This window comes from Parambassis ranga, chromosome 13, assembly GCF_900634625.1.
Source record: "Parambassis ranga chromosome 13, fParRan2.1, whole genome shotgun sequence".
NCBI lineage: Eukaryota > Metazoa > Chordata > Actinopteri > Ambassidae > Parambassis > Parambassis ranga.
Genome location: NC_041033.1, coordinates 20,814,243 through 20,839,026, shown reverse-complemented (window position 1 = coordinate 20,839,026; position 24,784 = coordinate 20,814,243). Strand labels below are relative to the sequence as shown.

At 45.2% G+C, this 24,784-nt stretch overlaps 1 protein-coding gene across 4 annotated transcripts in view; it reads right to left on the bottom strand.

Moving 5' to 3' along the window:
- Positions 1–24,784, bottom strand: part of ryr1b (ryanodine receptor 1b (skeletal)) — a 49,436-nt gene that overhangs the window by 18,542 nt on the left and 6,110 nt on the right. For all 4 annotated transcript variants that reach the window (XM_028419112.1, XM_028419114.1, XM_028419113.1 and 1 more), the window contains exons 2-68: positions 20,468–20,587; positions 20,264–20,365; positions 17,693–17,767; positions 17,533–17,611; positions 17,293–17,405; positions 17,105–17,204; positions 16,911–17,007; positions 16,760–16,834; positions 16,507–16,663; positions 16,241–16,405; positions 16,009–16,130; positions 15,573–15,759; positions 15,323–15,458; positions 15,130–15,225; positions 14,934–15,052; positions 14,714–14,847; positions 14,393–14,634; positions 14,122–14,314; positions 13,330–13,546; positions 13,136–13,240; positions 12,945–13,048; positions 12,782–12,865; positions 12,546–12,705; positions 12,313–12,460; positions 12,022–12,227; positions 11,754–11,928; positions 11,467–11,675; positions 11,038–11,384; positions 10,813–10,945; positions 10,571–10,731; positions 10,252–10,414; positions 10,072–10,158; positions 9,665–9,891; positions 9,139–9,583; positions 8,509–9,060; positions 8,220–8,420; positions 8,023–8,128; positions 7,780–7,923; positions 7,316–7,589; positions 7,097–7,214; positions 6,862–6,994; positions 6,671–6,765; positions 6,436–6,571; positions 6,179–6,362; positions 5,981–6,092; positions 5,750–5,870; positions 5,479–5,648; positions 5,149–5,369; positions 4,943–5,033; positions 4,572–4,712; positions 4,323–4,486; positions 4,147–4,225; positions 3,960–4,049; positions 3,737–3,889; positions 3,568–3,645; positions 3,402–3,477; positions 3,190–3,313; positions 2,990–3,105; positions 2,818–2,885; positions 2,551–2,672; positions 2,257–2,306; positions 1,248–1,308; positions 1,031–1,157; positions 828–936; positions 667–748; positions 439–569; positions 33–353 (exon numbers count right to left, since the gene is read on the bottom strand). In XM_028419112.1, coding sequence (XP_028274913.1) covers positions 33–353; positions 439–569; positions 667–748; positions 828–936; positions 1,031–1,157; positions 1,248–1,308; positions 2,257–2,306; positions 2,551–2,672; positions 2,818–2,885; positions 2,990–3,105; positions 3,190–3,313; positions 3,402–3,477; positions 3,568–3,645; positions 3,737–3,889; positions 3,960–4,049; positions 4,147–4,225; positions 4,323–4,486; positions 4,572–4,712; positions 4,943–5,033; positions 5,149–5,369; positions 5,479–5,648; positions 5,750–5,870; positions 5,981–6,092; positions 6,179–6,362; positions 6,436–6,571; positions 6,671–6,765; positions 6,862–6,994; positions 7,097–7,214; positions 7,316–7,589; positions 7,780–7,923; positions 8,023–8,128; positions 8,220–8,420; positions 8,509–9,060; positions 9,139–9,583; positions 9,665–9,891; positions 10,072–10,158; positions 10,252–10,414; positions 10,571–10,731; positions 10,813–10,945; positions 11,038–11,384; positions 11,467–11,675; positions 11,754–11,928; positions 12,022–12,227; positions 12,313–12,460; positions 12,546–12,705; positions 12,782–12,865; positions 12,945–13,048; positions 13,136–13,240; positions 13,330–13,546; positions 14,122–14,314; positions 14,393–14,634; positions 14,714–14,847; positions 14,934–15,052; positions 15,130–15,225; positions 15,323–15,458; positions 15,573–15,759; positions 16,009–16,130; positions 16,241–16,405; positions 16,507–16,663; positions 16,760–16,834; positions 16,911–17,007; positions 17,105–17,204; positions 17,293–17,405; positions 17,533–17,611; positions 17,693–17,767; positions 20,264–20,365; positions 20,468–20,587 — 10,033 coding nt within the window. The remainder of the gene's footprint in view (positions 1–32; positions 354–438; positions 570–666; positions 749–827; positions 937–1,030; positions 1,158–1,247; positions 1,309–2,256; positions 2,307–2,550; positions 2,673–2,817; positions 2,886–2,989; positions 3,106–3,189; positions 3,314–3,401; positions 3,478–3,567; positions 3,646–3,736; positions 3,890–3,959; positions 4,050–4,146; positions 4,226–4,322; positions 4,487–4,571; positions 4,713–4,942; positions 5,034–5,148; positions 5,370–5,478; positions 5,649–5,749; positions 5,871–5,980; positions 6,093–6,178; positions 6,363–6,435; positions 6,572–6,670; positions 6,766–6,861; positions 6,995–7,096; positions 7,215–7,315; positions 7,590–7,779; positions 7,924–8,022; positions 8,129–8,219; positions 8,421–8,508; positions 9,061–9,138; positions 9,584–9,664; positions 9,892–10,071; positions 10,159–10,251; positions 10,415–10,570; positions 10,732–10,812; positions 10,946–11,037; positions 11,385–11,466; positions 11,676–11,753; positions 11,929–12,021; positions 12,228–12,312; positions 12,461–12,545; positions 12,706–12,781; positions 12,866–12,944; positions 13,049–13,135; positions 13,241–13,329; positions 13,547–14,121; positions 14,315–14,392; positions 14,635–14,713; positions 14,848–14,933; positions 15,053–15,129; positions 15,226–15,322; positions 15,459–15,572; positions 15,760–16,008; positions 16,131–16,240; positions 16,406–16,506; positions 16,664–16,759; positions 16,835–16,910; positions 17,008–17,104; positions 17,205–17,292; positions 17,406–17,532; positions 17,612–17,692; positions 17,768–20,263; positions 20,366–20,467; positions 20,588–24,784) is intronic.

Here is a 24,784-nt window from a genome sequence, read left to right as displayed (position 1 = left end):
TTGCATTAAGATAACCTGGAAACAATTCTGACCTGCTAATCTCTTCATCCAGGATGCCTCATCAATACCCAGGTTGTTAACCACGATCTTCATGATGCTACCCAGCAGCTGGTTGAGTTGCTCGGAGGTAACGGCAGTGCAGACTTGACCTTCCTGCTCGGGGAAATTCTCTACACCCCTCTCCCACCAGCGTGGGAGGTAATTACACAACATGGGCAGAGTGATTTCAATCACATGAGGCATTTCTGTGTAGCGAGCTCCAGACTCTGCAAGGTCATGGATTTCCTTCATCAAGATTTCCAGCTCTGGGATGTCAGTGGTCAGCTCCTCCACTTGATTGGGAAGACCCAGAACTGAGGAAGAAATCATAATAAGTGCTTACCTGATGCATGTCAAATAAAATATTAAGGTTAATGTGCTATAGAGGAAAACACCCACTGGATCTCTCTCTGGGGGTCTTGGTAGTGTAGACAGAAAATGCGTTAAATTCATTCAGTACTGGCTCGAGGAAGGCGACAGGCATCGCTGCTGCTAAGTGAGCCAAGCACTCGCCAAGAGCTGGTCGCAGTCTGCATGAAGGAAAAATACCACACGAAAGCGTCACAAGACGTCTTTATAAAACCAAGTCAAAATGCAAACAATATGTTTACATGTGTGAATACTCACTTCTCCACATGCGGGGTCTTCACAGTGCCGCAGGAGTAGATACTGCACATCAAACGATAGCAGGATATTTGCAAATCATCCACTAATGGTGCAGAAAAAAAGGTTAGTCCTTTGTGTAACTGAATCAAGAGATATGAGGGCCAAATGTACACTTCACTCACATATGACGTCATCTCCAAACTGGTGCTGGGCAATGTGGTCAAACAGTGACGTGAGGACAGGTAGCAGGGCGGTGGTGGTGTAGCTGATGTTCTGGGCCACACCCTTAACCTTGAGGAGAGAGAGACACAGAAACATATCAGCCAACAAGAAAAGAGCCACAAGTGTGTGAGGTGTGCAAAGGCAGCGTGCATTTCTCTCTGACCTGGTTTCGGCTGGACACTTTGCCCAGTTTCAGATTCTCCACCATCTTCTCAATGTCATCTGCAGCACTCTCAAAGAACTGACGCAGGCCGGCCTTCACAATCTCAGGGCCCGATTTCATAACAGTCCTTCAAAAAAGGACACAGAGGAAAAGTCAGGCTACTTTCTCCCTGCCTGGGGACACGATAGAGAGCTGAAATGAACAGATTGTGATATACCTGGCGTCCAGTGATCGTGAGAGGATGTGCAGACAGTTTACCACTGCAGAGGCATCCGTTCCTACAAAGAAATGTGTTGTCAGTGCTGACACTTGGAACAAATGTGCTTTCTGCAGGAGCTAAATTTAAAGTCAATCAGTTATTCATAACAGTGGATGAGCAATGCTTAAAAGTTCTGAAACAAAACTAAAAGGATGTGGGTACTTTGATGATCTGCCAGGTATAATGTAGTACATGAGCCAGAACAAAAGAGACAGCTCATAGTGGTCCACTGGGCATTTTCTGCTGAGTGACTGACTACCAAAGGCACACGGTTGTGAAGAAAAGAGTAAGGAACACATCAAAGAGTTGCAGTATAGTATACTAACAGTGGATATTGTCACAGTCACCTCTGCTCACTTATTGTTAGGATTCAGATTTTGGAAAAATGTGGGACAGATCAAGAAGACGCACCATAGAAGCATGTAGTATAGAAACATGCAAGAACAGGAAGGATACTGTAGCAGAGATATTTGGACGACTTATTGTCTGCACTAAACTCGAACCACCAATTTGAAACAGGCTTCAGCGTCGTGAGGGTCCAGGCCAGGGCTTGAAGTCTTAGCGAGTAGCTAGTCAACAGCTGGACTGCACACCAGGAAGTAGTTGAGCATGGTGCCAACAGCTAAAGTATGCTTATCTATTATTCCAGGATGAAGAGTGACTGTGACAATATCTGAAACTTTTACAGACATTCATGCTCTCACAGTGTGTGTACAAATCTTAGTCTACACCTTAAGAAGACAACATTACATTCACAAGACTGTATAAGCCAGTAAAGCCAAGCAGAAGCTGAGCTAAAGAGAGAGAAGTGTTAGACATGGAAAAAGGAAAGGTGTGAATCTGCTGTTTAGTATGTAAATGGGGAGTAATTGTAAGCAAGAAAGGTTTGTGGAAGTAAAAAGACAACAGAGAAACAAGCAGAGGGACAATGGTGACAGGGCATGATGCCACCATGCAGGCTCCTTACCAAAGAGAGATACTCTGTGTCTCACCAAAGCAGCCAACTTACAGAAGATACTGAGGTAGGAGGAGAAAAGAGGAAAGGGAGGAGAGGGAAGGAGGATGGTGAGAGGGAACCAGGGAAAGAAAAATGTTTGAAGTACACAGAAAGCGAAAAAGGAGCACAAGGAAATTGCATTCTAGGAGGGAAATGGAGGGACGTGGCAGAAGGAGAGTACAAAAACTAAAGGGGAGGTATATGGTAAACAAGTCAAGTCACATGAAGAAAACAGTGTTAAATATGCTTTTACTGCACATTTACCTTGCAATCATCTCCTTCTCCTTATTGGAGGAGTGCCCTCCACTACCCAATACTTTGGCAGGAGTGGAGAGGAAGTACAGGCAGTGGTTCTTGAAGTACTGATTTACCAGTGGCAAGAGAATCTATAAAGAAAAAACGACCTAAGATGAATTATTTATTACAAAGAAACCCCTAAAATCACTTCAATAAACAGCTCCTGCAGTGAGAGAGAAGACAAATCTCCAAACAAAGTGTACAAAAAAGCAAGAGGAGCAGGAAGGTCCTCACCTTGGCAAAGAATTTGATCTCTTGTTCATGTGGTGACTTCTCCACTCTACCACTGCTAACCACAGCCTCTGTAAAAATAAATACTCATACTTGAGTCATGCCACATTTACAAGAAGCAGTGCACAACACTAACAAGAGCAATTCTTATTAGAAGCTTCTAAAACAACAGTACCGAGATGAGCAATGAACTCCTGGGCGATATCCATCCATTTAAGAAGCTTCTGGAGGAAGCCATAAGCAAAACGCTTCTCAATGGAAGAAATGTCCTGCTCCATGTCCTTCAGACCCCTGAGGAAAACAGACGGAGTAATAATGAGGGTAACAAGAGCAAAAATGGACAAAACTCCCAGAAGGAGTATGACCCCTGTTTACCTTGTCACAGCATATCCATTGAGCTGAAGGAACTTGAGCAGGTCCTGAGCTTTCTCCCTGTCTCTGGCCTTCTCCTTAGCCGTCAGGGTGTCATAAGGCACAAGCAAAGGATGGGTGCCACCACCTACCAGGAACACAGGACACTTTTAGAATTAACACTAACCACTGACATGTTTTTATGAATTTAAAATGGGTAATAAATCCACGCTTGCCTTTGGCTTGCAGCTCCAGCTTCTTCTTCCTGCCCCAGGTGTTGTGATAGTTCTCTGCCAGCTGCTCAGCCATAGACTGTACAGACAGGGTAAAACTATTATCTGACAAAGCCAAAAAAATAAGACACCTATCAGTGAACGTAAATATAATCAGAAAGATACTAACCTGCAGCTCTCTGGACAGAGCCATTCCTGCGATATCTACTGGCTGAGGGTTGTAACCGTGACTTGGATCATAAGTGGCCTTCAGACGAAATACACAGTGTCAATGTAAGATGTTGAACCTTACACATTCCCCAGAATACTGAACATGTTTACACTCCTCTTTCTTGTACCTGAGCAGTTTGGGAGATCTTGCGTGTAGTGGTGGTGGCGGCCACCTTCTTCTCAACTTCTCCCTCACCATCCCTGGCTTTCTCCAACGTCCACTCCCACGCCAACATAGCCTTGATGGACTCCTTAATGGGCCAACGATAGATTTCCTTGTCCTAAAAGTAGGGAGACAAATTAGTAAGACTTCAATACATTAATTTATGACAACTGTGAAAAATGCATTACCTTTTCAGAGAATGTCTTGTATGGCCGGAGCATTGGGTGAGTTTTAGCATTTTCATCTAACACCTCTCCGTAGGTCCAGTTGTTCTGAATCTGAAAAGTGATTTGACCATTGAAGCAATCATTAACAACTTTCAAGTCATAAATAGGGACTTAATTTAAGCCCAATGTGACATTTTTTATAACTGACCTTTTCAAAAGCCCATCTGTCATGAGTGTGTTCTGCGTACTTGTTGATAAAAGCATCCAGCCTCTCTGGGATGATGGTGCTGTGAATTATTATCTTGTTTAGTACTGCACAGGTTATAATTACAGTACTCTAAATGATCATTTGGACTCTATGTTTTGTCATGTTAGGTCACTCACTTTGTGGTCTCCACTGGTTTGGGATCAAAGTTTCCTTCAGCATCCACTGAGGCCTTTTTCTCAGTGTGAGAAGAGTAGGTAGCATCTACGTAGTCTGGAGGGATGGCACCAGCTATGGCACAAAGGCAGGGCATGGCAATCTTGAAGAGCTCTGCATCATATTTCTAGAATTTGAATGGCCACAGGAGAATCCAGGTTAATAACTGTATGGACCTTAAACCATGTGAAACAGTATTAGGTGGGGCCTACCTTGTGTGCCAGTGATTCAAAGATTCCCCAGAAGAGTTTGCGGGAAAGATGCAGCTCTTCCTCAGAGGTCACCCCAAAGTTTGCCCATCCGTTCGGCAAGCAGTAATACTTCCAACAACGCTCGTAGTGATTGGTCAAAAGCTGAAAGGATTAATATGAAAGTGTGAAATGGAAAAGGGCATCTGTTATGTATATATAGTGTTCACAGGTAAATAATTTGCTGGTAATAGTGTAATTAATTGTTGGAAAAAAAACAAAATGCAATAATTCCTACAAAGAAATTCTGGAAGTTTGTGTTGTTAAAATCATTTCTGTTTCATAATAATAATAATAAATTACTAAAAATAAAATTTTTAAACTAAATTTCAAACCTTGAGAGGCATCTTTGCATATTCATTGAGGATGGGAACATCAAATACAAGCCGTCTAAGCAGATGTTGCAGCATAGAGGGTCGAAGGTACCTTGAAATGTCACAAAAGTATGCAGGGTTATTATTTCTCTCATGTCTTTCAGGCTCCTGGACTAAAGCCTTATCACAATAAAATGAGTATCTCTACATTCCCAGGTTGTACTGACTTGCAGAGCGACATGAGGCACTCCTCAATGACGTCCCTCTGAGCCTTGGTGAGGGCTCGGCCACGGGACAGGCGATAAATGGTGTGGAGCATGGAGTCAATCATGATGGCTCGGTGGTCGGTCCCAGCAAACAACGGGGCACATTTAGTGAGCAGAGGCAGCACGGCCGAACAGAGGTAGCGGTTCAGTGCCAAAGCCATTTCAGTTGTGCTGAATGCCACCTACAACCAGACAGGAAAATCTACTTAAACTAGCCTAGCTGTGATACTGTGATACGTCAATACACAGATTCTGGGACCAACCACTGTGAAATGTATCTTTTCAACTCACTGTATCCAGAGAAGCTGCAGCTCTCATGTCAGGCAGGAAGCCAACCTCCAATACATGAAGTAAGAAGTCTTGGTTATCAATACCATACACTCTGTCGAGGAACAGCACCATGGAGGCCTTGTGGTCTGGCACGAAACTGGCTGACATCTTCGGCTCAATAATCTGGCTATCTGTGGTTTGGACAGAGAAATTACACCGTGAAATATTAAGAAGGAAAAGTGGGAACTGTTCCCACATTTCAAAAAAATGTTATTTCACTCCTGTATCTAACCTTTGCCGTAGGCAGGAATCTGCACAGGCAAGCTGATAACTCCCACCAAGTCCTCTATGGGCACCAGAGACCTCAGGATGGCCCTGATTCTCAGAGCTTCACCTTTGCCTGCTTGGATCAGCTGCAGAATTGAACATTTAAACATGTTGTATGAAGATGACTTGTATTTACTGGAACTCTTGACCCAGAGGTTAAAGAAAAACTTGTGCCATTAAAAGCTACTTTACTTACATGCATTTCAGGGGCACAGCGGCCCAGCAAATCAATAAGGGCTGAGTAGAAGGACATGATAGCATTTCCCAGGTGCACACGGTTCTCCTCGTGCTGTTCCTCACCACCAAACCTGCCAATCATGAAACCACCAATTCAAGTTTTAGATGACTGGGTCTGTATGTGCACGTCTTGTGTTCCTTATGCAGCTGCACTTACATGAAGCGCCTGTCTTTTTTGACTGTGGGTCCATCCCTGGCTGGATCCTCTGAGATCTTGATGGCATCCTCCATGGCAGCTAGCAGGCCATTGCCACCCTCTCCTCTCAGGGCTGGGCCAAAACACTCAGGGCGACGGATGAGCAGACGTACCACAACATTGGCATTCTCCTCCACGCTCTCTCCTGAGAGAAGCAGATGTGTTAATGTCAGTGAGCACTGAAAACTACAAATGTCAACACAATAATAACAGCTGACCATTAACAAACACAGCAAAGCGGAGGAAGTCCAGGTATCTCTCTCCTCCACAGGGGTTCCAGCTGATGTCAGGGTAGCCCTTTGACAGAAGCATGGGACACATCCGCAGTCCACAGCCTGCCAGGTATGTCACCACCTACATCACCATGCAGGTATAGGACAACAACAGGCTTTAACTATCCTATAACCTTCCTCTGTACACAATCTTATGTCAGATCTTCTTGATTTAACAAACCATCTCCAGGTCCTGCTCCTGCAAAGCCAGGGCCAGTTCATTATTGTCAATGCAGGAGGCTGCAGCCACATCCAGGGGAGTGGATCCACGCATACCTGCACGAGGAAAATAAATGCTCAGATAAAGTAACAAAAACTGATTAAGCAATAACTAGGGGTGTTGTTATCAGTTGACAGGTGAGTGACACTCACCCAAGCCAATGCCACTGTTCTGCAGCAGGTAGCTCAGATGATCGAACATGGAGCGCTGGTTCTGTCGGCTGATACGACAGAAGTAACACAGGAAGCGACAGCAGTTGGTCACCATTTGGGGGAATCGAATCTCCTAGAGAAAGAAAATAAAAAATGTTTGCCAAACACATTTTGTCTGACGTACGCAGTGGTAGAAACTACCCCTGAATGTAAAGGGCAAAATCATCACAGCTACCTTTGAATCTCCTCCTCCACCCAGCACATTGACCATCACCTCCATGACAGTCTCATGCATTCCAAGAGCTCTCATCAGATTAGGGTGTTGGTAGAAGACTTTGTTGTTCATGATATTTCTGATCAAAAAGAAAAAAGTCTAAAGTTACATTTAACATTTCACATATGATCTATATTGATCTTTACGAGTGAGAACTAAATTCTACCACCCCATACTGACCCAATGCTCTGAATCATAAGCCGCTCCTCTTCAGGACCCATCTGGACAATAAGCAGTGACCGAATCTGTCCCAGACACTCAAGCAGGTCCATGGTGTCTTGTACAGAGACAGCGTTGATGGCGTAGGCTTTGGGCAGCGCTCGAATCAGCTCGCCAAGGCCATCATACTGCCGGTGGAGGAGGCTGAACATCATGCGCACCAGCTCAGGGTTCTGGATGAAGGACTCCTGGGCCCAGTGGATCATGGTGTGGGAGATTAGCTCCTGAAGAGTGCCTTGGTGGAATGAAAAGAGTGTGTCATTTATTATAGTTGACATGCTTGATATACTTATTAATGAAGCTGCTAATGTGTTTTAGTTAGTAGTTATCTTTATTTTGACCTGATAACAAAAACATTTAACTATTATTGATGACTATTTGTTAAAAAAATGCAGATCAGGTTCTTGTTAATCTGGTAATCTTACTGGGTTTTGCTTCCTCTTCTTCCTCTGGGTTCTCCTCCACCTCCTTCTTGCGGAAGGTCTTAATCTTATCCACCAGACTGAGAAGTCTTCCTCTCAGTGAGGTGTCCACCTCCTCTTCCTCTGCCTCCTCCTCAACATGTATACCTGTGTAAAACAGAAATACAAATTTAAAACCCCAAACATTAAGAATAGATAGATGTCTAAAGATAGTAAAAACCAAACTAAACAGAAAGAACTTCTCACCACAGTGAAGCAGGAGGTCATTGTGGAATTCTGCCAAAGTGTCCCGCACATCTTCGGGCACTGGGGAATCTTCATCATCATGCTTGAAGTTAGTCAGCAGAAGAACCTCGAAGAAGATCACAGACAATAACATCAGCACATTTGTCTGTTTGCTTATGTTGCATGAAAACATCTAAGGCTGATAAAATGACCAGTACCTGGTCTTGTGGTGGTGAACGGAACTCGCGGGTCTTGCGCGCAGTCTCAGCAGCAGACATGGTGATAGCTCTCATTAGCTGGTTGTAACGAACACGTTGATTACCCTGAATACCGTGGATGAACTGGTCTGAGTAGGCGACAATAGCTTCTACTCTGTGTCTGAGTTCACAGTCACAGAAGTATTGCAGGAGTGTGCACATCTGAAAGTGGGAGATAAAAGATGATTTAAAGATTTTTTTTCAGATCTTTGATATTAAAATATAAAAGAATAATGGGCATCCTAATGACCTGTAGTTTAACAGACTCTGGCAGCTTCATCTGAAGAAGTCCTTCCTCTAGACCCTCCTCCTCCTCTTTTACTTCTGCTTCCACAACCTCTGCCTCCTTCTCCTCCTCCGCTTTCTCTCCATCCACTTTTCCACCTTTGGCCTCTCCCTCCTCTTTCTCCCCCTCCTCTCCTTCCTCCTTAGGCTCAGCTTCCCCCTCTTCTTTCTCCGCCTCTTTCAGTTCCTCCTCTTCCTCATCACCGACCCCTTCATCCTCAATATCGTCCTCAGCTGCCTCCTCTTTCGTTTCCTCTCCTTCTCCCTCAGCAGCTGCACCCTCCTCAGCTTTCTCTTCTTCCTCCTCTTCCTTTCCACTGAAGACATTGGGGTCGATCATCTTGAGGATGTGCTTGGTGTCCTCATCGTTGAAGATGCCCATAATGAGCAGTGTGCTGATCAGCTTCAGGATCGGGACAAAATGGAACTCGACACTGCCTCCTACTGGATCCCGCATTGCCTGGCTTCCATCCAGCACAGCCTCTGTTAACATGCTGATGGCCTTGGATTTCAGCTCCTGTAGATGCAAATATGATCAGAATAGTAATCAAAAAAACAAAAACATACATTTTTGTTCCAATTGAATCTGTCCTACCTGTAGAGGGAAGACAGGACTGAGGGTGTACAGATCAGGGTCTGTGCCGACGAAGTTGATGGATGAGAAATGCAGCTTTGGTCGCAAGCAGGTGGTGAGGCCAACACCAGGTAGAGAATGGGCTTTCTTTACATCTGGATAGAGGTTGATGCTGAGGGTCTCCTCACTCATGGGAACAATAAACTCCCTGTTGGTGCCAAGGCGTGCACGTTTAGCAGACTCTAGGTGGATACTAATAAGCAGATCATAGTAGCCACTGCGGAGAGGTCCGGGCAGGTAGGTGTTCTCAATAGCGTAAAAAAGTTGGGATTCATCCACGTGGCTGCACAACGCGTGAGCTACTCGGTTGTTGCCGAGCGCACACACAGCACAATAGAGCATGAGGGTGTGATAGTGGAACTTCATCAGATCGAGACGTTCAGACAGCTCCAGGATGTCGATACATCTGTGGACAAAAAAAAAAAACTCGATCTAGATACCGATTGGGCTAGGGCAGGGACACAAACCACTGACTTGTGTTTCTGACCTGTTCTCCTCTGGGATGTGCAAAGCCATCATGGTGAGAGGTTCAGTGCACTCCACCATCCAGCCCAACCTCTCACTCACTTTACCCACTTCTGGATTGAGGAAGTGATTGGGCATGCGACTCCAGATAACTGGAGTCAGCATCTGAACGTCTAACCTGGGAGGGCACTGGGGCACTGGATTATTACGCTCACTGCGGAACATGGCTGCTGAGATGGGCATGATGTTCTGATGAGAGAGAGGCAGAGGAAGGCAAGTTTGGAATCATGACAGGAAACATGTACACATATTTTGGGATAATGATGAAATATCATCATGGGATATAACCCATGTTTCCATGCTGATCTAAAAGGCAAATGAGGATAGGAGTAAGATTTTAAGTAGCTGTACAAAATATATATATCTAACCTTGAGTTTGCCCAGCTCCAGCTGCATCATGTTTTGACTGGATGGCTGAACAAAGACAGCAGGGAACAGCTTGGTGTTGGGCTCCACCTAAAACAATCCATAGTAACACGGTAAGGCATCCAGACATAGACAAAGTGCGTGTCAGAAAAAAATCCAATTAACTGTGAACACATTCCTGACCTGGTAGAAAGTGTTGATCTCTTTTCCATTTGCTGTAAAGGTCATGAGACCTGTTGCAAGGTCGACCAGGCAGCCGACCACCATGTCCTCCTGGCTGAAGCGTGTCTGCTGATTATTGACCAGGTCGCCTCCCCACACCATGTAACAATTACTGTGCTTCATGCTGCAAAGAATCAGCGAAACTCATCTTAACTGAAATGTTTATTCTATTCTACCATTGAAACATGCAAACTGATCCACAGAAGGATAAGAAAAAAGGACTACTTTAAATCATGTGTAATGAAATACATAGGCATTTGTTGGAATATAAAATACTAACCTGTCATGTATGTTGCCTCTGTCGTCTCCCACAGTGACAGTGACACTGCGCACCTTAGACAGGTCAAAGCTTGGATCAAACTGGTGATAGTCTGGAGTGACCCAGCCAACCCAAACACCAGAGGGCTCCTGCCCAGCAAAGATCCTCACGGAGTAGTAGTACTGTCAATCAAAAGAAAAGGTAGACGAAACATCAAAAGGACAAGGAATGGATTATCAATAAAAGAAGGCAGGAAAACTCACAGTGGTGGTGCTTAGGATGATCTCTGGGTCATCTCTGTCATCAGGGACCACATCTTCCACCAAACGGGGCACTGCTGGAGGTGGAGGAGGGGCAAGAGGTGTCATGGCAACCTTTTTGGCTTTGGAGAAAAATCTGTCATGAACAGACAAAAAAAACAATGAAAAATTAGTTTATATTTCTGTATTTGTTTCACATAAAACAAGAGCACTAATTAGGGTTCTTACCCTTTTTTCTTTCCCTTTTCTGAAATTTCATCCTTCTCATTTTCCACAGAGATCTCTTTGGGCACAGACGGCTCCTTCTTCTCTTCCTCCTGCTCCTTGCGGCTGGCAGACTTCTTTAGAACCTCAAACTCAGAGTCAGGCTCCTCCACCACCACTTCTTCCTCAGGTATGGTGAGGGCACGGGTGAGAAGAGTGGTGCCTGCTGGGATCTTAAAGATCTCATGGAACTGCACAGGCATGCTGAGTCTGAAGAAAATCATGTCAGTGTTGGCGTTCTGTGACCCAAATGTCTTGTGGGTCATCTTCAGACAGGGGGCGCTGTCCACAGTCCCATCCACGCGGGACACCTGGGTGACAATATATTTACTGATTAATAAATGCTCTAAATTTCATATTATATTAAATATGTATGAGTCATTGAGTGTTTACCTCAATATGATTGTGTTCTTGGGGAACAGGCACAAACTGGGGCAAACCTTTACTGAACCACATCGTAATGTCTCGCTTCATATTGATGGCAAAAGGTTCGAATCCTTCTTGCAGGCCACAGATGGCGAAGTAGCGCAGGCTGCTGACGTTCTGACCGAGGTTAATTCTTCCAACCTGAGACAGGCCCAGGGCACAAACCGGGATAAAACCTGATGAAAAGAAAATGGTAATTTTACTCAGTTGATTCTACTAAGGAAGAAAAAGATCCAATGTGCACTAATACTCACCTTCCCCAATTTCAATGTCTTTGAAAGCCATCTCAGAGCCTGAGTCACTGATCAGCATCTCTCCGTTGAGCGTGAACATGATGTTCATCTCAGTCAGGTCAATCATACAACCAACAACATCACCAGACTGCCACTGGCGACCAAACGGTTCATTGCCAATGTGCCATCTTTGAGCCTAAAATTGGGATATAACAAATAAAATACAACTGCACTCTCCCAAATATGAAAATAATCAGACCAAGGTGAAGCTAAAAGGATGCGGACTGACCTTATTGCCATTAAAAACATATGCCAGCTCATCTGCTCCCAGTTCTGTGTCAGAGCGGACACTGGGACGCGCCCAGCCCACTCTCATCTCACCCGTAGTCAATGCCTCAAACTCAAAGTACCACTTCCCCTGGGTAACACTGTACGTCTTCTCTGCCCTGAAGATCCGTACCTTGTCCCCGCGGGTGTTCTCAAGGCCATGGCCAGCTGCAGGGAAAAGAGGGATAAGATGACAGACCATACTTGGATGGTGGATGTAGCCTATTACACATGTTAGCATTAGCTGACTTACTGCTCTCCTGATCTGGAGGCTCAATATTGTAGCCATAACCAATGAGAGTGCGGACAGCGTTGTTCACACTGTCTCGGTTGGTTTTCTTAGTTCTCTCGTCCAGCAGGTTGTAAGGTACCAGACGAGGGTTTCGCTTATTTACGATGTCCTGAAGAGGAACACAACATAGTTTGATATGGAACTGGAGCAAGTCACATATACATGTTATCTGAAAAGAAAGTCAAAAGGGTCACCTGCACAATGCTGTAGGTCCATCCTTGTCGTACCCGGTCCCTCGCCCAAACATTATGCCCATTTTCTGCCAGTTTTTCTACAAGCTGATTCTGGTTTGGTGTCAGTTTGACATGGTTTAGGTCAAGGGGGGCAGGCTTGTATCCATTTGTCATCACATAGCTAAAGGGCAGATAGAGTCATAATGAGATTTACATTAAACATAAAGCTTGTATAGAGATATTGTTTGCTTTCATACGTCTTGGGCAGCTTGATCTTCTTGAGATTCTCCTCTGCTTTCTCATCACCCATCCCAACATGGCAACCCAGAGCCAGCAGAGTCCTGTGAAACAACACAGACACAGGCATCACCAAGAGTGTTCCTGCTCTGACCTTAACACAACCTGACTTTACAAACTCACTTCAGAGTCTCTCCAGACATCTGCAGGTTGTAGTTCCTCTCAGGTTCTGGTAGACTTTGGAAGTCCACCAGACAGGGGTGGAGTTTCTTGTTATCATCCCTGAACTGGATGGAAAGAGGATAGTATGTTTTTCACCTAAATGTAAGGTTGTCAAATCAATACTCTTCCACAGTTGCTGACACCATACTCACACTCCCATAGGTCCAGCCTTGCTCAATACGAGTGACGGCCCAGAGCTCGTGGATGTTCTCTGCCAGCTTCTCTCGGATACGCTCCAAGTGGGGTGGCAACACAATCTATACAGCGAAGGAAAGCAACTAATATAATCACAGTTCTTGTGACAAGACAAAGTCAGATTTCTGTTTTCTGTTTTTTTTTTTTTTACCTGAACAGTGTCCACAGGGCAGGGGGTGAAGGAGGTGTGAGTGAGGGACAGAGTAGGGCCTAAAAGGTTGCGCACACCATCAAAGTCATGCTTGTACTCTTTGATGGGTTCAATGCGCATTCTCTCTCTGGGGAGCAGCGCCTCGTAGCACGGGGCATAGCCGGGCGGCGGCATGAATTTAAAGTCACCATGACGACCACCAAGGAGGAACCGAGCCCTGAGGTGACACAAACAGAGTCTGTTTCCACAGTGTCTGACACTTTTTATATACTTCCAAAGTTTTTTTTTTTTATGACAACAGTACATCGATCTTTGTAAGAGTCATAATAAAGAAAACATTGATTTAATTTCTGTGCCAGTTCCTGAGCCTGTGTTTCTCTTCCTGCTAACATCAGTCATTGCACCCATAAGCCCCATCTCAGCACTCTGTGGCACCAGAGCACACAGCGGTTGTAAAAGTTCCTTTTTGGAGCAAAGACACTGTAGACTTTACAGGGATTAATTAGAATAGTGAGAGATAACTTCAATGATTAGAATAATGATCGCAGTATTTCATTATTTCTCCTTCTGCTCTGCATAACTGCAGAAAGTCTGCCAGTCAGCCAAGTACTCACTGAATTTTTGGCAGGTATTGTGACAGAGACAAACAATGAGTAGAGAGAGAGATGATGATGATGCACAGCAAAGCACTGACACTGAACTGCGCTCTAATTAATGTTTGGAGAAGCTAAACAACAAAGATAAATATTTAATGAACAGAAAACACGAAAGAACGTGTTTATTTGTACTCACTTGACCCCAGCAGAGAAACTGATGACAGGGAAGAAGAGGCCGTCCACATTAAAGTTCTCAAACATGCCCTGAACTGGGTGACCGTTGATACGGAAGGAGATACTGGGCACGCTCAGATCCAAGCAGCAGCTGACGACATCATCTGCAGCCAGCGTGTGAGCTCCCGGTGAAGCCACCTGGCGTGCTATGGTACCTAAACAGCAGAACAGAGAGCAGGGAGGTCATGACGAGACATGAAGCATCATGGGAAACTGCCGAGTAAATCCTGTACCTGACCACAGATGCAGCCCATCAAAGCCGTAGGAGTACAGGTCATCTCCCACACCGTTGCCTCCCCAGCCTTCTCCTCCTCCAGGGTAGGGACTGTAGCCCTCAGTCATAGCCCAGCCGACTCTCAGGTGAGTTGCCTCGGCTGTCACAAAGGGCTCCACATAGTCCACCATCATCTCGTAGTACCACTTCTTGTACTGTGTGGACCCCTCACATGTACCCAGGAAGATGTTGGGCCTTACACTGTTCAGAGAAAAGACATCAATATTATAAATGTGTCAAAAAAAACATTTGTACCTTCAGACTAAATAAGTGTAAATACCTGGTGGCATAGTTTACGATGTTGGTCTGCAGCAGGAGCTCGCGCCCCGGCAGCAGGTTTTCAGTGATGAGATTCTGATTGGATCTTACAGCTACACCATTACACACACAAAGAGAGCGCAACACATCCAGCACCTAGAGGCAGGACGAAGACAAACAAATCTGAGTTTATATTAGGCAAATAACACAGCATCTGATCCTAGCATTAAAAACAGACCCACCTTGTGGTTCCTTCCATGCTTGTCCAGGAGAGAGATGATAGATTTAATGTGGTTCTCCTGTATGATGTTCAGAACCTCGGGGCTTTCAATGAGGACGCAGTACAGCACCTCAAGGATACCTACATTTTTTAAAGAAATTCTTAGTACATGCCTGAAGATTGTGCATGAATAGGAATGAGTGCAGCACGTCTGATACCTGAGGAGGCTTCCAGACGGTCCAGCTTGCTGACGAGCCAGTCCAGGTTGTCACAGAACAATGCACAATTAGAGCGGTTCCCCCGGATAAGAGAAGCTGTGCAGCAGAGACACAGAGAGAGAAAGAGGAAGAAGTTTAAGGTTAGTCAGCAGAGACTAGGTTTAATCTAGTGCGTTCATAGTCATTGTTGTACCCAGCAGTTCATAGAGGAGGTTAACAATCTCCTTCCAGGACTCTGCAGCCTCCTCCCCAGCAAATTCAGAGAAGTGGGCAGCGGTGTTGTACACATTCAGGCGGTCGATGCACTCCAGCACGATGGTGATCATCCCCTGGGAATAAAAACAAACAGGCAGGGGGCACGTTATGCATACAGCCATTCTCTGTATATTTTATATTATGGTTAATGTTTGTGGGTTTGTGAGGGCAGCATGCCGATCTCACACCTCCTCTTGGAAGAGGTTCTGCCGGTTGCGGAGGGATCGGAGCTTGGTCTGCTTCTCTTCGTGCTCCAGTTCCTCCTCCGGTGGGCGAAAGTAGAAGATGAGATCCTGAAGAGTGAGGATGACCCCCTCAAGAGGAAGTGACACCGACACCGGGGACTTGCTCTTTCCGCTCAGCGAGTCCAATCCCCTGGAAGCAGTCAGATCAGTTATTTCAACATTTTCTTCTTAACATGTCTTTTTTTCCTGTCTGGTTTCTCTGCTAGATAACTGGTCTTTTGTCTTTCATGTCAGTTGCCAGTTAATCCTTGTTCTTGGCCTGAGTTGTCTTGTGTATCTTCTCAGGTACAGCTCAGTTTCCTTTAAACTTGCCTCCCCGTGTCCACCCCCCCTTTTCAACTGAAATTGTGAATCATTTCAAAATATACATTTTACTGACTTGATGAACTGCCTGAAGAGGCCTGTAGTGCTGTAAATCATTCGAGAAGCCTGAGACTCCTCAGTCTGGGAGCGGGACACAGTCAGGGCATCGTCCATGTGACCCTCTTGGTGCAGAATGACCTGGAGACGTGGACAACATCATTATTTCTCAGACAATGACAGGCCTTTCTCCTTATCTACCGGCACACACTGGAATATTACTGCAGGCACAATGCTGTGCTAAGACAGACCTTTCTCTTCATCGTTCCCAGACGAGCAGCTTTGGCATCCAGAGCTGCATATGTCAGCCACAGGCCGGTGGACACGTGCTGGACGAAGCACATCGACTCTCCGTACTTGATCTCTGGAATACCCATCCCCTCCACATCTCGCTTCTGAGCCACATCAACCTTCTCCTACTCAGGGCAACCACACAAAAAAGAGATCATTGTGGAGAGGTCACAGCATAAGAACAAATAAAAAACCTAAACAGATGTTTGGAAAAATGCAAACTGACCTTTGAGGCACGGAAGCAGAAAGCAGACAGTTTGGTGTTGGCCTTTTCTGGATCCACTACCAGCAAGCCCTTTTCTTCATCCAGACACAGGTACCGGCCCGTGGTGATGTGGCGAATACGAAAAGACTGACCCCACTTCATGTGGCTCCCACTCCAGCTGCAAGCACACGGTGGAAACACACATAATTATACAGGGCTTTCCCAGTTAGGCACATATCCTACACAACTCCACAATCATATCTGGCACAATCACCTGATTCTGAGGGGCTCCAACCTCCACAGGGACCGGGCCTGACTGCACACAGCACCGCCTTCATAGTGAGCCATCCTGTAGAAAAGTGACATGTGTTTGTTTCAAGGTATCAGACTAACAGGAAAAGCTGTGAACCTTCTCTTCTCCTCACCTGCGCTTCTCCTCTCCCTCCTCAGGTGTGGCGATGGCCAGACACTCGTCCATGTGGCCATGGAACAGCCTGAGAACGTGGCCTCCTGTGAGAAACCCTGAGAGATGGGACACACACCACAATCAGACTCCCTGTGTGCACTTCTGGATCTGTGAGTAGTGTACACATATATAAGCTCTTTGAAAGGACTGTACCCTCAGCTAGTTCACATCCTGAACTAATTGGGTTCATGTTCCACAGAGTCTGCATGAAGGAGGCGTCCACCATCAGGTCCCCACTGGCATAGGACAAATGCTGAGCGGAAGGAGGAAAAGAAGAGTTTAGGCAAACACATTGTACATGACTAAATCCTCCAGTGTTAGTGGACCTTGTCAAATCTTACCAGGTATCTCTCGGAGGACACACTGACAAGGATGAGATCATCTCCCACCCTGACCTTTTCACCTTCTGATCTTTGCTTTGATGCAGGATGAATAGTCCACCAACATGCCTCACCTGCAAGACAAAGCAGTCATTATTATATACGCATTTCTCTTTTTCAGATCAAAAATGTGAAAGCAAGGCTGTCTCCGCTTTTCCACATCTATATCACAGCATTAAGGGATCTCAAGTTTGGTTGTACCAGTTGAATCTTCTTGTAAGCCCACGTCGAAGGCCAGCTTGTCCGTGAGGGACCGAGATGTTGTCAAACAGCTCAGATACTAGGGAGAAAATGTGTTTTCATTTCTCATGGAAGGCATACGCAGCTACAATTCTGTGTTTTAAATGTACACCGGTCTTACCATGCTCGAGTGGTGGTGTCTTAGAAGGATGGCATGGCCGTAGAGTAAAGTACGATGACCTCCACCCTGGGACGACTAGAAGAGTAAAAAGTAAAAACACTTTTAATATTTAATATTAATATGCCTGACTAATCACTGATTAGACATGGATGAAAACAAGGGTATGTTTTTAAAGGTCCCCAAGCCAGAAGAAGACAGTACAAACTGTCACAAAACAAATGAATCACAACACTGCCATTGTAACATATTGAATTTGAGACTAGCTATGTGAGGTGTTGGGAAGTAACTGAATGAGTGTAAATATAATTAACATTACATTTAATTATGTGGCTATTACAATTTAGAAACATTCTTTGACTGATAAAGAAAGGAATTACTCTGGAATTTAAAAGTGGTTGTAATTTAGTTGACTACTTTTAGGTTAAAGTGCAGCCCAGCAAGCTAGCTAGTTAGCTGAATTGCTATCTATTAGCCTTTTAGCGTTGTTAGCATTGTACTAGCTTTCTAGGCAGGTCTCGCTAACAATACAACTTTCATAAATAAACCCCCAAATGTAGACCAGCTAATTTTAAACAATATATACATTTTTTGTCGAACTATGTCTTCCCAATAAGATTAAGGCTAAGATAAGTCTAAACCCCTTTACAACGCTAGCAAAACGTTGCTACTTTTAGCTAGCAAAAACTTTGTGAGCTAGCTTCCCGCACTGTGCAGCAATGACAGATTTTCAGCAAAACAAACACCGAACACAACACTCATCATAAAATTCAAGAATAAAACAAAAACAAAGTCACATTTATAACAATGGAAACTGGGATAAAGCTTTAAATACGTTTCAAATGAAGTTTGAAACAACAGAAAACAAACTGAATCCACTGATTACACAACATGGGACCATCCTACCTTTTCTCAACATCCAGCAAGGATGCAACAAGAAAACACAATTATTGTGGCAGTCGTACACAGATAAACCAACCCTACTATTCACTGGAACCAAGAGTAAAATAATCCTTTATGTGTAGGGTTAAGAATCCATAATCCCCCGGGATGAGCCAGGGGCAGGTATGTCAAGTGGCAGCACCATTAGCTCCAGGCTGTATTAGCACTAGGCTTGGTTAGGACAGGTGGTGTTGGCGATGTGTGTGTTGTATGTTTTCCCAAGTGTGTGTGTGAGCTTGGCCTGTGTGAGCTCTGGGGGGTGTCCAGTTTCCCCCCCATCCATCCCAGACAGAGGGAGGAAGGTGGGACACCGGGCTGGGCTGCATGCCATCATGCTATTCTCATCCTCATCATCGGCTGTGACGCAGGTGTGGTGCCAAAAAGTGATCCTCTGCCAAAAACTGACTTCCGTCGCGGGAGAGACGATCACTATTTGGCACAACACCGGAAGCAAATGATTTAAGGTTTATCTGTCTTATAAAAACCTGAATTAGCTGCTGAATAATTCAGCTTACTTCTTACTATTTTATGACTTTATATTTTGTTGGTTACACTACATTAAACTTATAAAGCAATAAAATAAATCTCAGTATAATAAAGGCTCGTGGTTGAAAGTCAGCTTTGCAGCAATTTAAAAAAACATTTTCTGTATAAAAACAGGAATAAAGATACATAATGATGCCATTTAAGACAAAATAACAACATGAAGCCAGGCAAAGTAAGAGTCAGGACCAGGATGTGGTGACATGTGGTGAGCTGGGAGTATTCCTGCATGGAATGATGAATGGAGCGGCGTGGCAGGGAAGATAATTCACAACAGACAGAGTCGTAATTATTACCAAAAAGTGCAAAATGTAGCTCACTGCACATTTAAACTGTAAAATGTCTCACACCGCTTTTAACTTCTGCTGGGTTTTCTCCTATAATGCTGCAGAAATATGAATGATCGCTATACTGACTGATCTCCACCGCTGACTGTGAGGACTATGAGTCGAGACGTGTGAATGACACAGCACTGTTTCATTCAACAGGACATCCAGCTGCCGACAGGACAGGGAGACGGACAGCTGCCAGGTCGTTGGGGACAACAACACATTACAGGAAGTAATCATGTGAACAGACATACCCATTTGTCCAAATCGACTGCCTGCTTGGCAGAGAGCAAAAAAAAGGGAGGAGGAGTGGGTGTCAGATAGCAAGTTTAGAAAATAAATAAATAAATAAAAGCTAAAAATAAATCCATTAATTGTGCTTGCATCAGGCTGAGGGACCGGTGAACTCTGGCAGCCGCAGAGAGGCTTTGTGTTACAAATATAAAGAATATTTCCTCACATTTAAGGCAGTAAACAGTTAAAAAAATGTGCAAATTTTTAAAAGAAGAAACTGTTGGATCGTGACTTCCTGTTGTTGACAGCAAACATTCATATTTACAAACTCTGTGAGGGTATTGAGGCAGTGAATGAAATGAAAACATCTGTCTGCACATGTAAAACTGACATCAGCAACCTCCAGGCGAACTGAATCCTGTTACTGCAGCGATAACCAAATGGACGGTAGGTCTAATGGAACAAAGGACAGATCATTTCTTCTCTACCATCCGTCACTCAGAGGCCACACTCCTCCAGGTCCTACCTCGGTCATCTCCACCGTGTTGGCCAGCATCTCCTGCAGAGCGCGGACTGAGAGCGACTGCTCCAGAATGAAGGTGCATATGGCCAGGTCCGGGGGCACATTCTGCAGCACGGAAAGCAAAAAAAAAGTTCAATTTTACACCATGTAGGACAAATGAAAGGCAACAAGAAGAAGGAGGAGGAGGAGGAGGAGAACTAGTCCTACCTGAGCATTGGACGTGGTTTCCAGGAAGCAGAGCCGGTTCCCGAAGCCCTCGCAGGACAGACAGAGTTTAATCTGCTCCTTCAGGACGGAGGCGGTGCACTGCAGGACCACCTGGTCATCCTGCACACACAGCGTTAAGACACACAGTTACTCACTGTTCAGTTTTTTAATTGCTTAATGCACAATAGTTTTAAAAGCATTGAATGACTTCCGATGTGATGCAGGCGCTGCTGTGTCTGACCTTTCACTGACTGAACCGACAAAACACACTGTCACTAAAACAGCTGTTTATGTCCAGAAATAAAGAATTATACTCTGTGTTTTGTGTGTTTCATACAAGAATACTGATGCCAGATGCAGGCACCCTGAGCATATAGTCTCTATACTGCAGCACATTTAAACAGCATGTGCAGAGGAACAACACACGATTCATTGAAAGACTGGAGGAGCAGGAAAATGCTTTCTCTCTATGATAAACAGAGTCATTTTAAAGACAACACGTCATGCCAGCAGATGTAGGAGTTCAGATTTCATCCATCACAGAGAACGTTAGGTGATGGAGAGGCAGCTTCAGACTAACTTACAGTGCACAGCTAGCACATAAAACCACACTGAAAACCACAGTGACTAACCCTAATGTACACCTGATGCAGCCACACTGATGATATTACTGCACTGGAATGAAAGAGCTCCAGAAACCGGTGCATACGTTCTGGTTTCAGAGTTAAACCTCCACCTCAGGCCGCCTGCTGAGGACGGAAGACAACAGATCCGAGCAGCATGCTAACAGCCAGTCATTTGTTGCTCCTCATCAAAGCCTGGACGCTGCACAGACTGGTGTAAATACAGCGATAAACACCCCCCCGCCATGTGAAACCCACACTTGACACTCTGCATTCTCAGCTGTTCCTTCCACTCAGTCATTATGTAAAGGGCTCCATCACTTAACCTGGCTAAAGCTCCTCTCCACAGATCTGGACACATTCCTGACTTTTCAGGGGACTCATCAATCATCCTGTCTTCTGGTTCCCTGACCTGTGAGTCCGTTGACGTGTGGTGACTTATTGTTTGGCCCTTTAACGCGAGGCCAAAGGCTTTGTTGTGCATGTCTATGTTTATGGCACGGCAGAGAGGGGGGAAATGGAAAGTGATGTAGATCAGTGACCTCATAACAGCCACACTCCTCGCTTCTACCCAGAGGCCTCTGTGGTGTTTCTTTGGCTGCAGAGCGTCCCCTCTTCCTCTGGCCAGGCTATCATCTATCTCTCCTCAGCCCAGAAACGTCTCCTCTGTCCTGTCCTCGCATTCCCTGGTTCGCAGTCCAGAAAGTGGAGCAATGTGTCCTCTCTCTTTCACTGCAGACATGAGCAACAGCACTCCATATGTGAGTGTTGCTAAAACTGTGCAGAGGCTCTTCAAACATAATGTTTTTGTGGGGATAAAAAAAAGTGGTGGAATACCTGCTGAGATGAATGGAGGAGAGTTCAGTGTTTAACTTTAAACCACGGTCCCCATTAGGGAGACAGGGCTGAGCTACTGGGTGTCTAAAAGCAGACCGAAGTGACTCACTGCTCTGAGACAAGATGTGCGATCGAATGACAGCCGTGCACGATATATGTCCTGACATTATACAGCAGTGCAGCCTGGCAGCTCCCGTCTACTTCAACAGCCACAGCCTCACACTGCTTCAATCACCGTGCATCTGTGTGAGTGTGAGACCAAAAAGGAGACGAGGACCTAACGGAGGAAGACTTCAAGCACTCAAACCTGCACAAAATAGTCCGAACCCACGCAAATCTGATTCACAACACAAGACCTTCGAGAAAAATAACATTTCAAAACCAGTTGGTGGCGTGAACGAGCACAGAGACACCCAAAGTCAGCTCCTACCAGCCCCTCTCTGGGACCTGGGTTAAACTCGTTCTAACACCCCTGAATGTCTGGACACTCAGGCTTCTGATAGATCTCTGCTGCGTCCTTCCAAAGAGTCACACTGTGTGAATCACTTCACATCTGACCATGTGAAAAGCCGACTTGGAGCCCAGACAAACCCTTCAGATTAACTCACACTTTTATTAATAGAGGCGGCTTTCAGGATTTGAAGGAGCTGACGGAGAACCTAGCACAGCTCCTGATGATTTGTCCATCTCATGTCTGGCAGGTGGAGGAGGTAGATAGAGATGTGATGACACACTGAACTTCTACCTGGGCTGTGTAAAGGCGTGAAACACATGTGACGGCATATCAACACACAGGGTGTAGAGTTTCAGCCGAAGCATCTGGGATATGAGGATGCTCGGGGTCAAAGAGGGAGAGACAATTGAATCCAGGGTGGCAGACAGTTAGACAAACAAAACAAACACATCAGTGTGTGCAAATAGAGGTGTGTAATGCACCAGGGATTCACAGCCAAGAGCGCAGATAGCGCCTGAAAGCAGACACCTTTGTATATTCTCTGGGGCCGTCCGACGGTGCACATGCAGATGATGGAGGGTAGCCAGGGTTCCCCAGACAAACAGGCAACGCGCCCGCACGGCACAGGAAGGAAACAAGTCGACAAACAGCGAGCGGAATCTGCTCAGGGCGGGATTCAATAACTGTGGACGTGGCTGATGACGCTCCAGCGTCTGAACATTTTATTCTTCACTTAGTTTTGTTGTTAAGGAACTGCAGTTCCTTAAGTGGCCACTTGAGGCCGGCTCCACAAACGAGTCAATCTCAGATGCTTCGCCCAGCATTCACAGTGACAGCTGGATTCTTTAAGCCTCTACAGACTTAACAAGAATAAACATTTTAGTAGCATGTTGTTGAATGTTAGCATCAACTGCAGGTTGCTAGGCAACACATGCATCAAAACTGGAACAAAGAAGAAGTCCTCCATCCTTTAAAGGTCACACCTCCGATCTACAAAGGACACATCTCTGTACACCACACCTGTCGAAGGACAGATCGGCTCAGACTGAACCACAAACACATTCATCATATCATACATATGCACTCCCTTAGAAAACTAATGATGCTGCTGTCCTACTTTAAAAACCGAGTTCAGTTTTGGTGTGTTTGTGTGTGCTGTTGGATTGGAGGGAGACAGCTGGGACAACAGAACCTTGGACAGGTCTGAACATTACTCAGATAAAAACAGTTTATGTGGGATTTATCGGTGTACCTGTTGTGTGAGACGTTTTCACACCGGCTCACCTGCTGCAGCCTCCAGCTAGGCGCTGATATATTTATACTGTTTGTACTGTAACTGTTTTGTAACTTGGTTTTTCCTTTGCCTGTTAAACTGTAAATCAGACCTCAAAAACCATCATACTGTGGCCGTTAATATCTTGTGTTTATATTGATTTACATCAAAGAAGCCTGCACATCACGACACATGGCTCTCATCAGATAAGAAACATATTCATTCTCTCCTCACGCCACATTTCTGCCTCTCGGTAAGTGCTGATGCAGGTCCACTCCGGAGGCATTGATTATATTTCTGTGCACATAAAAAGAGTGAGGGACAGCAGATTGCGAGGCATGTGGTGGGTGGAGGAGAGGAACAGTTCAATAAGGCAGCGGGGGGGGGGGGGGGGGGGGGGGGGGGGGGGGGGGGGGGGACAGTGATGGGGGTTTCCCTTTGAAAACTATAGGAGACACCATGCAGGTGCACCATCAGCATCCTCCAGCACAGACTGAAAGCAGTGGTGGATCCCTCAGCACAAGTCATCCTCTCTGGTCAGCTTGGTCAAATATTTATAAAACCTGCTTCTTTTTTTTTCCTCTGTTGCTCCTCATCTTTCTTTAAGTTTGCCAGACAGGTAACCTTCTCCATCACACGATACCACTAGGAAAGCATGTATCCTCTGAGCAAATACACAAAGAGAATGACAAACAAATCAAACCCAGCTGCCTCCATCTTTTACAGCTTAATGTGTTTGTGCTCACATCACTGCAGGCATTAGAGAAAAGTTCCTGCAGACAGAGCAACAGTAAGACGAAACATCCGAGGCTGCAGAGTGAGCTGAATGTGTGTGTGTTTGATTTATACGTGTCATGCAGCGTGTGTTTTGTAGATAAGTTATAAAAGCTATTCAAGAGACAGAAAATGAGACAGAGGAGTTTCTGTGCTGCATTGAATCACTGCTGATAAATCTTTCTGCAGTCAAACATTAAAGGCTTTATCTGTCTTATACATCCCTCCTCATCTTTATCTCACGCTCTCTCATATGTTCCGCTCATCTTTTTATTTTTCTTCTGTGCTTTTTTTCCCCCCCTCTACTACCTCGGCCGCTTTCTCTGCTCTGGGCCTTCCCCCCCTTCACTCCACTC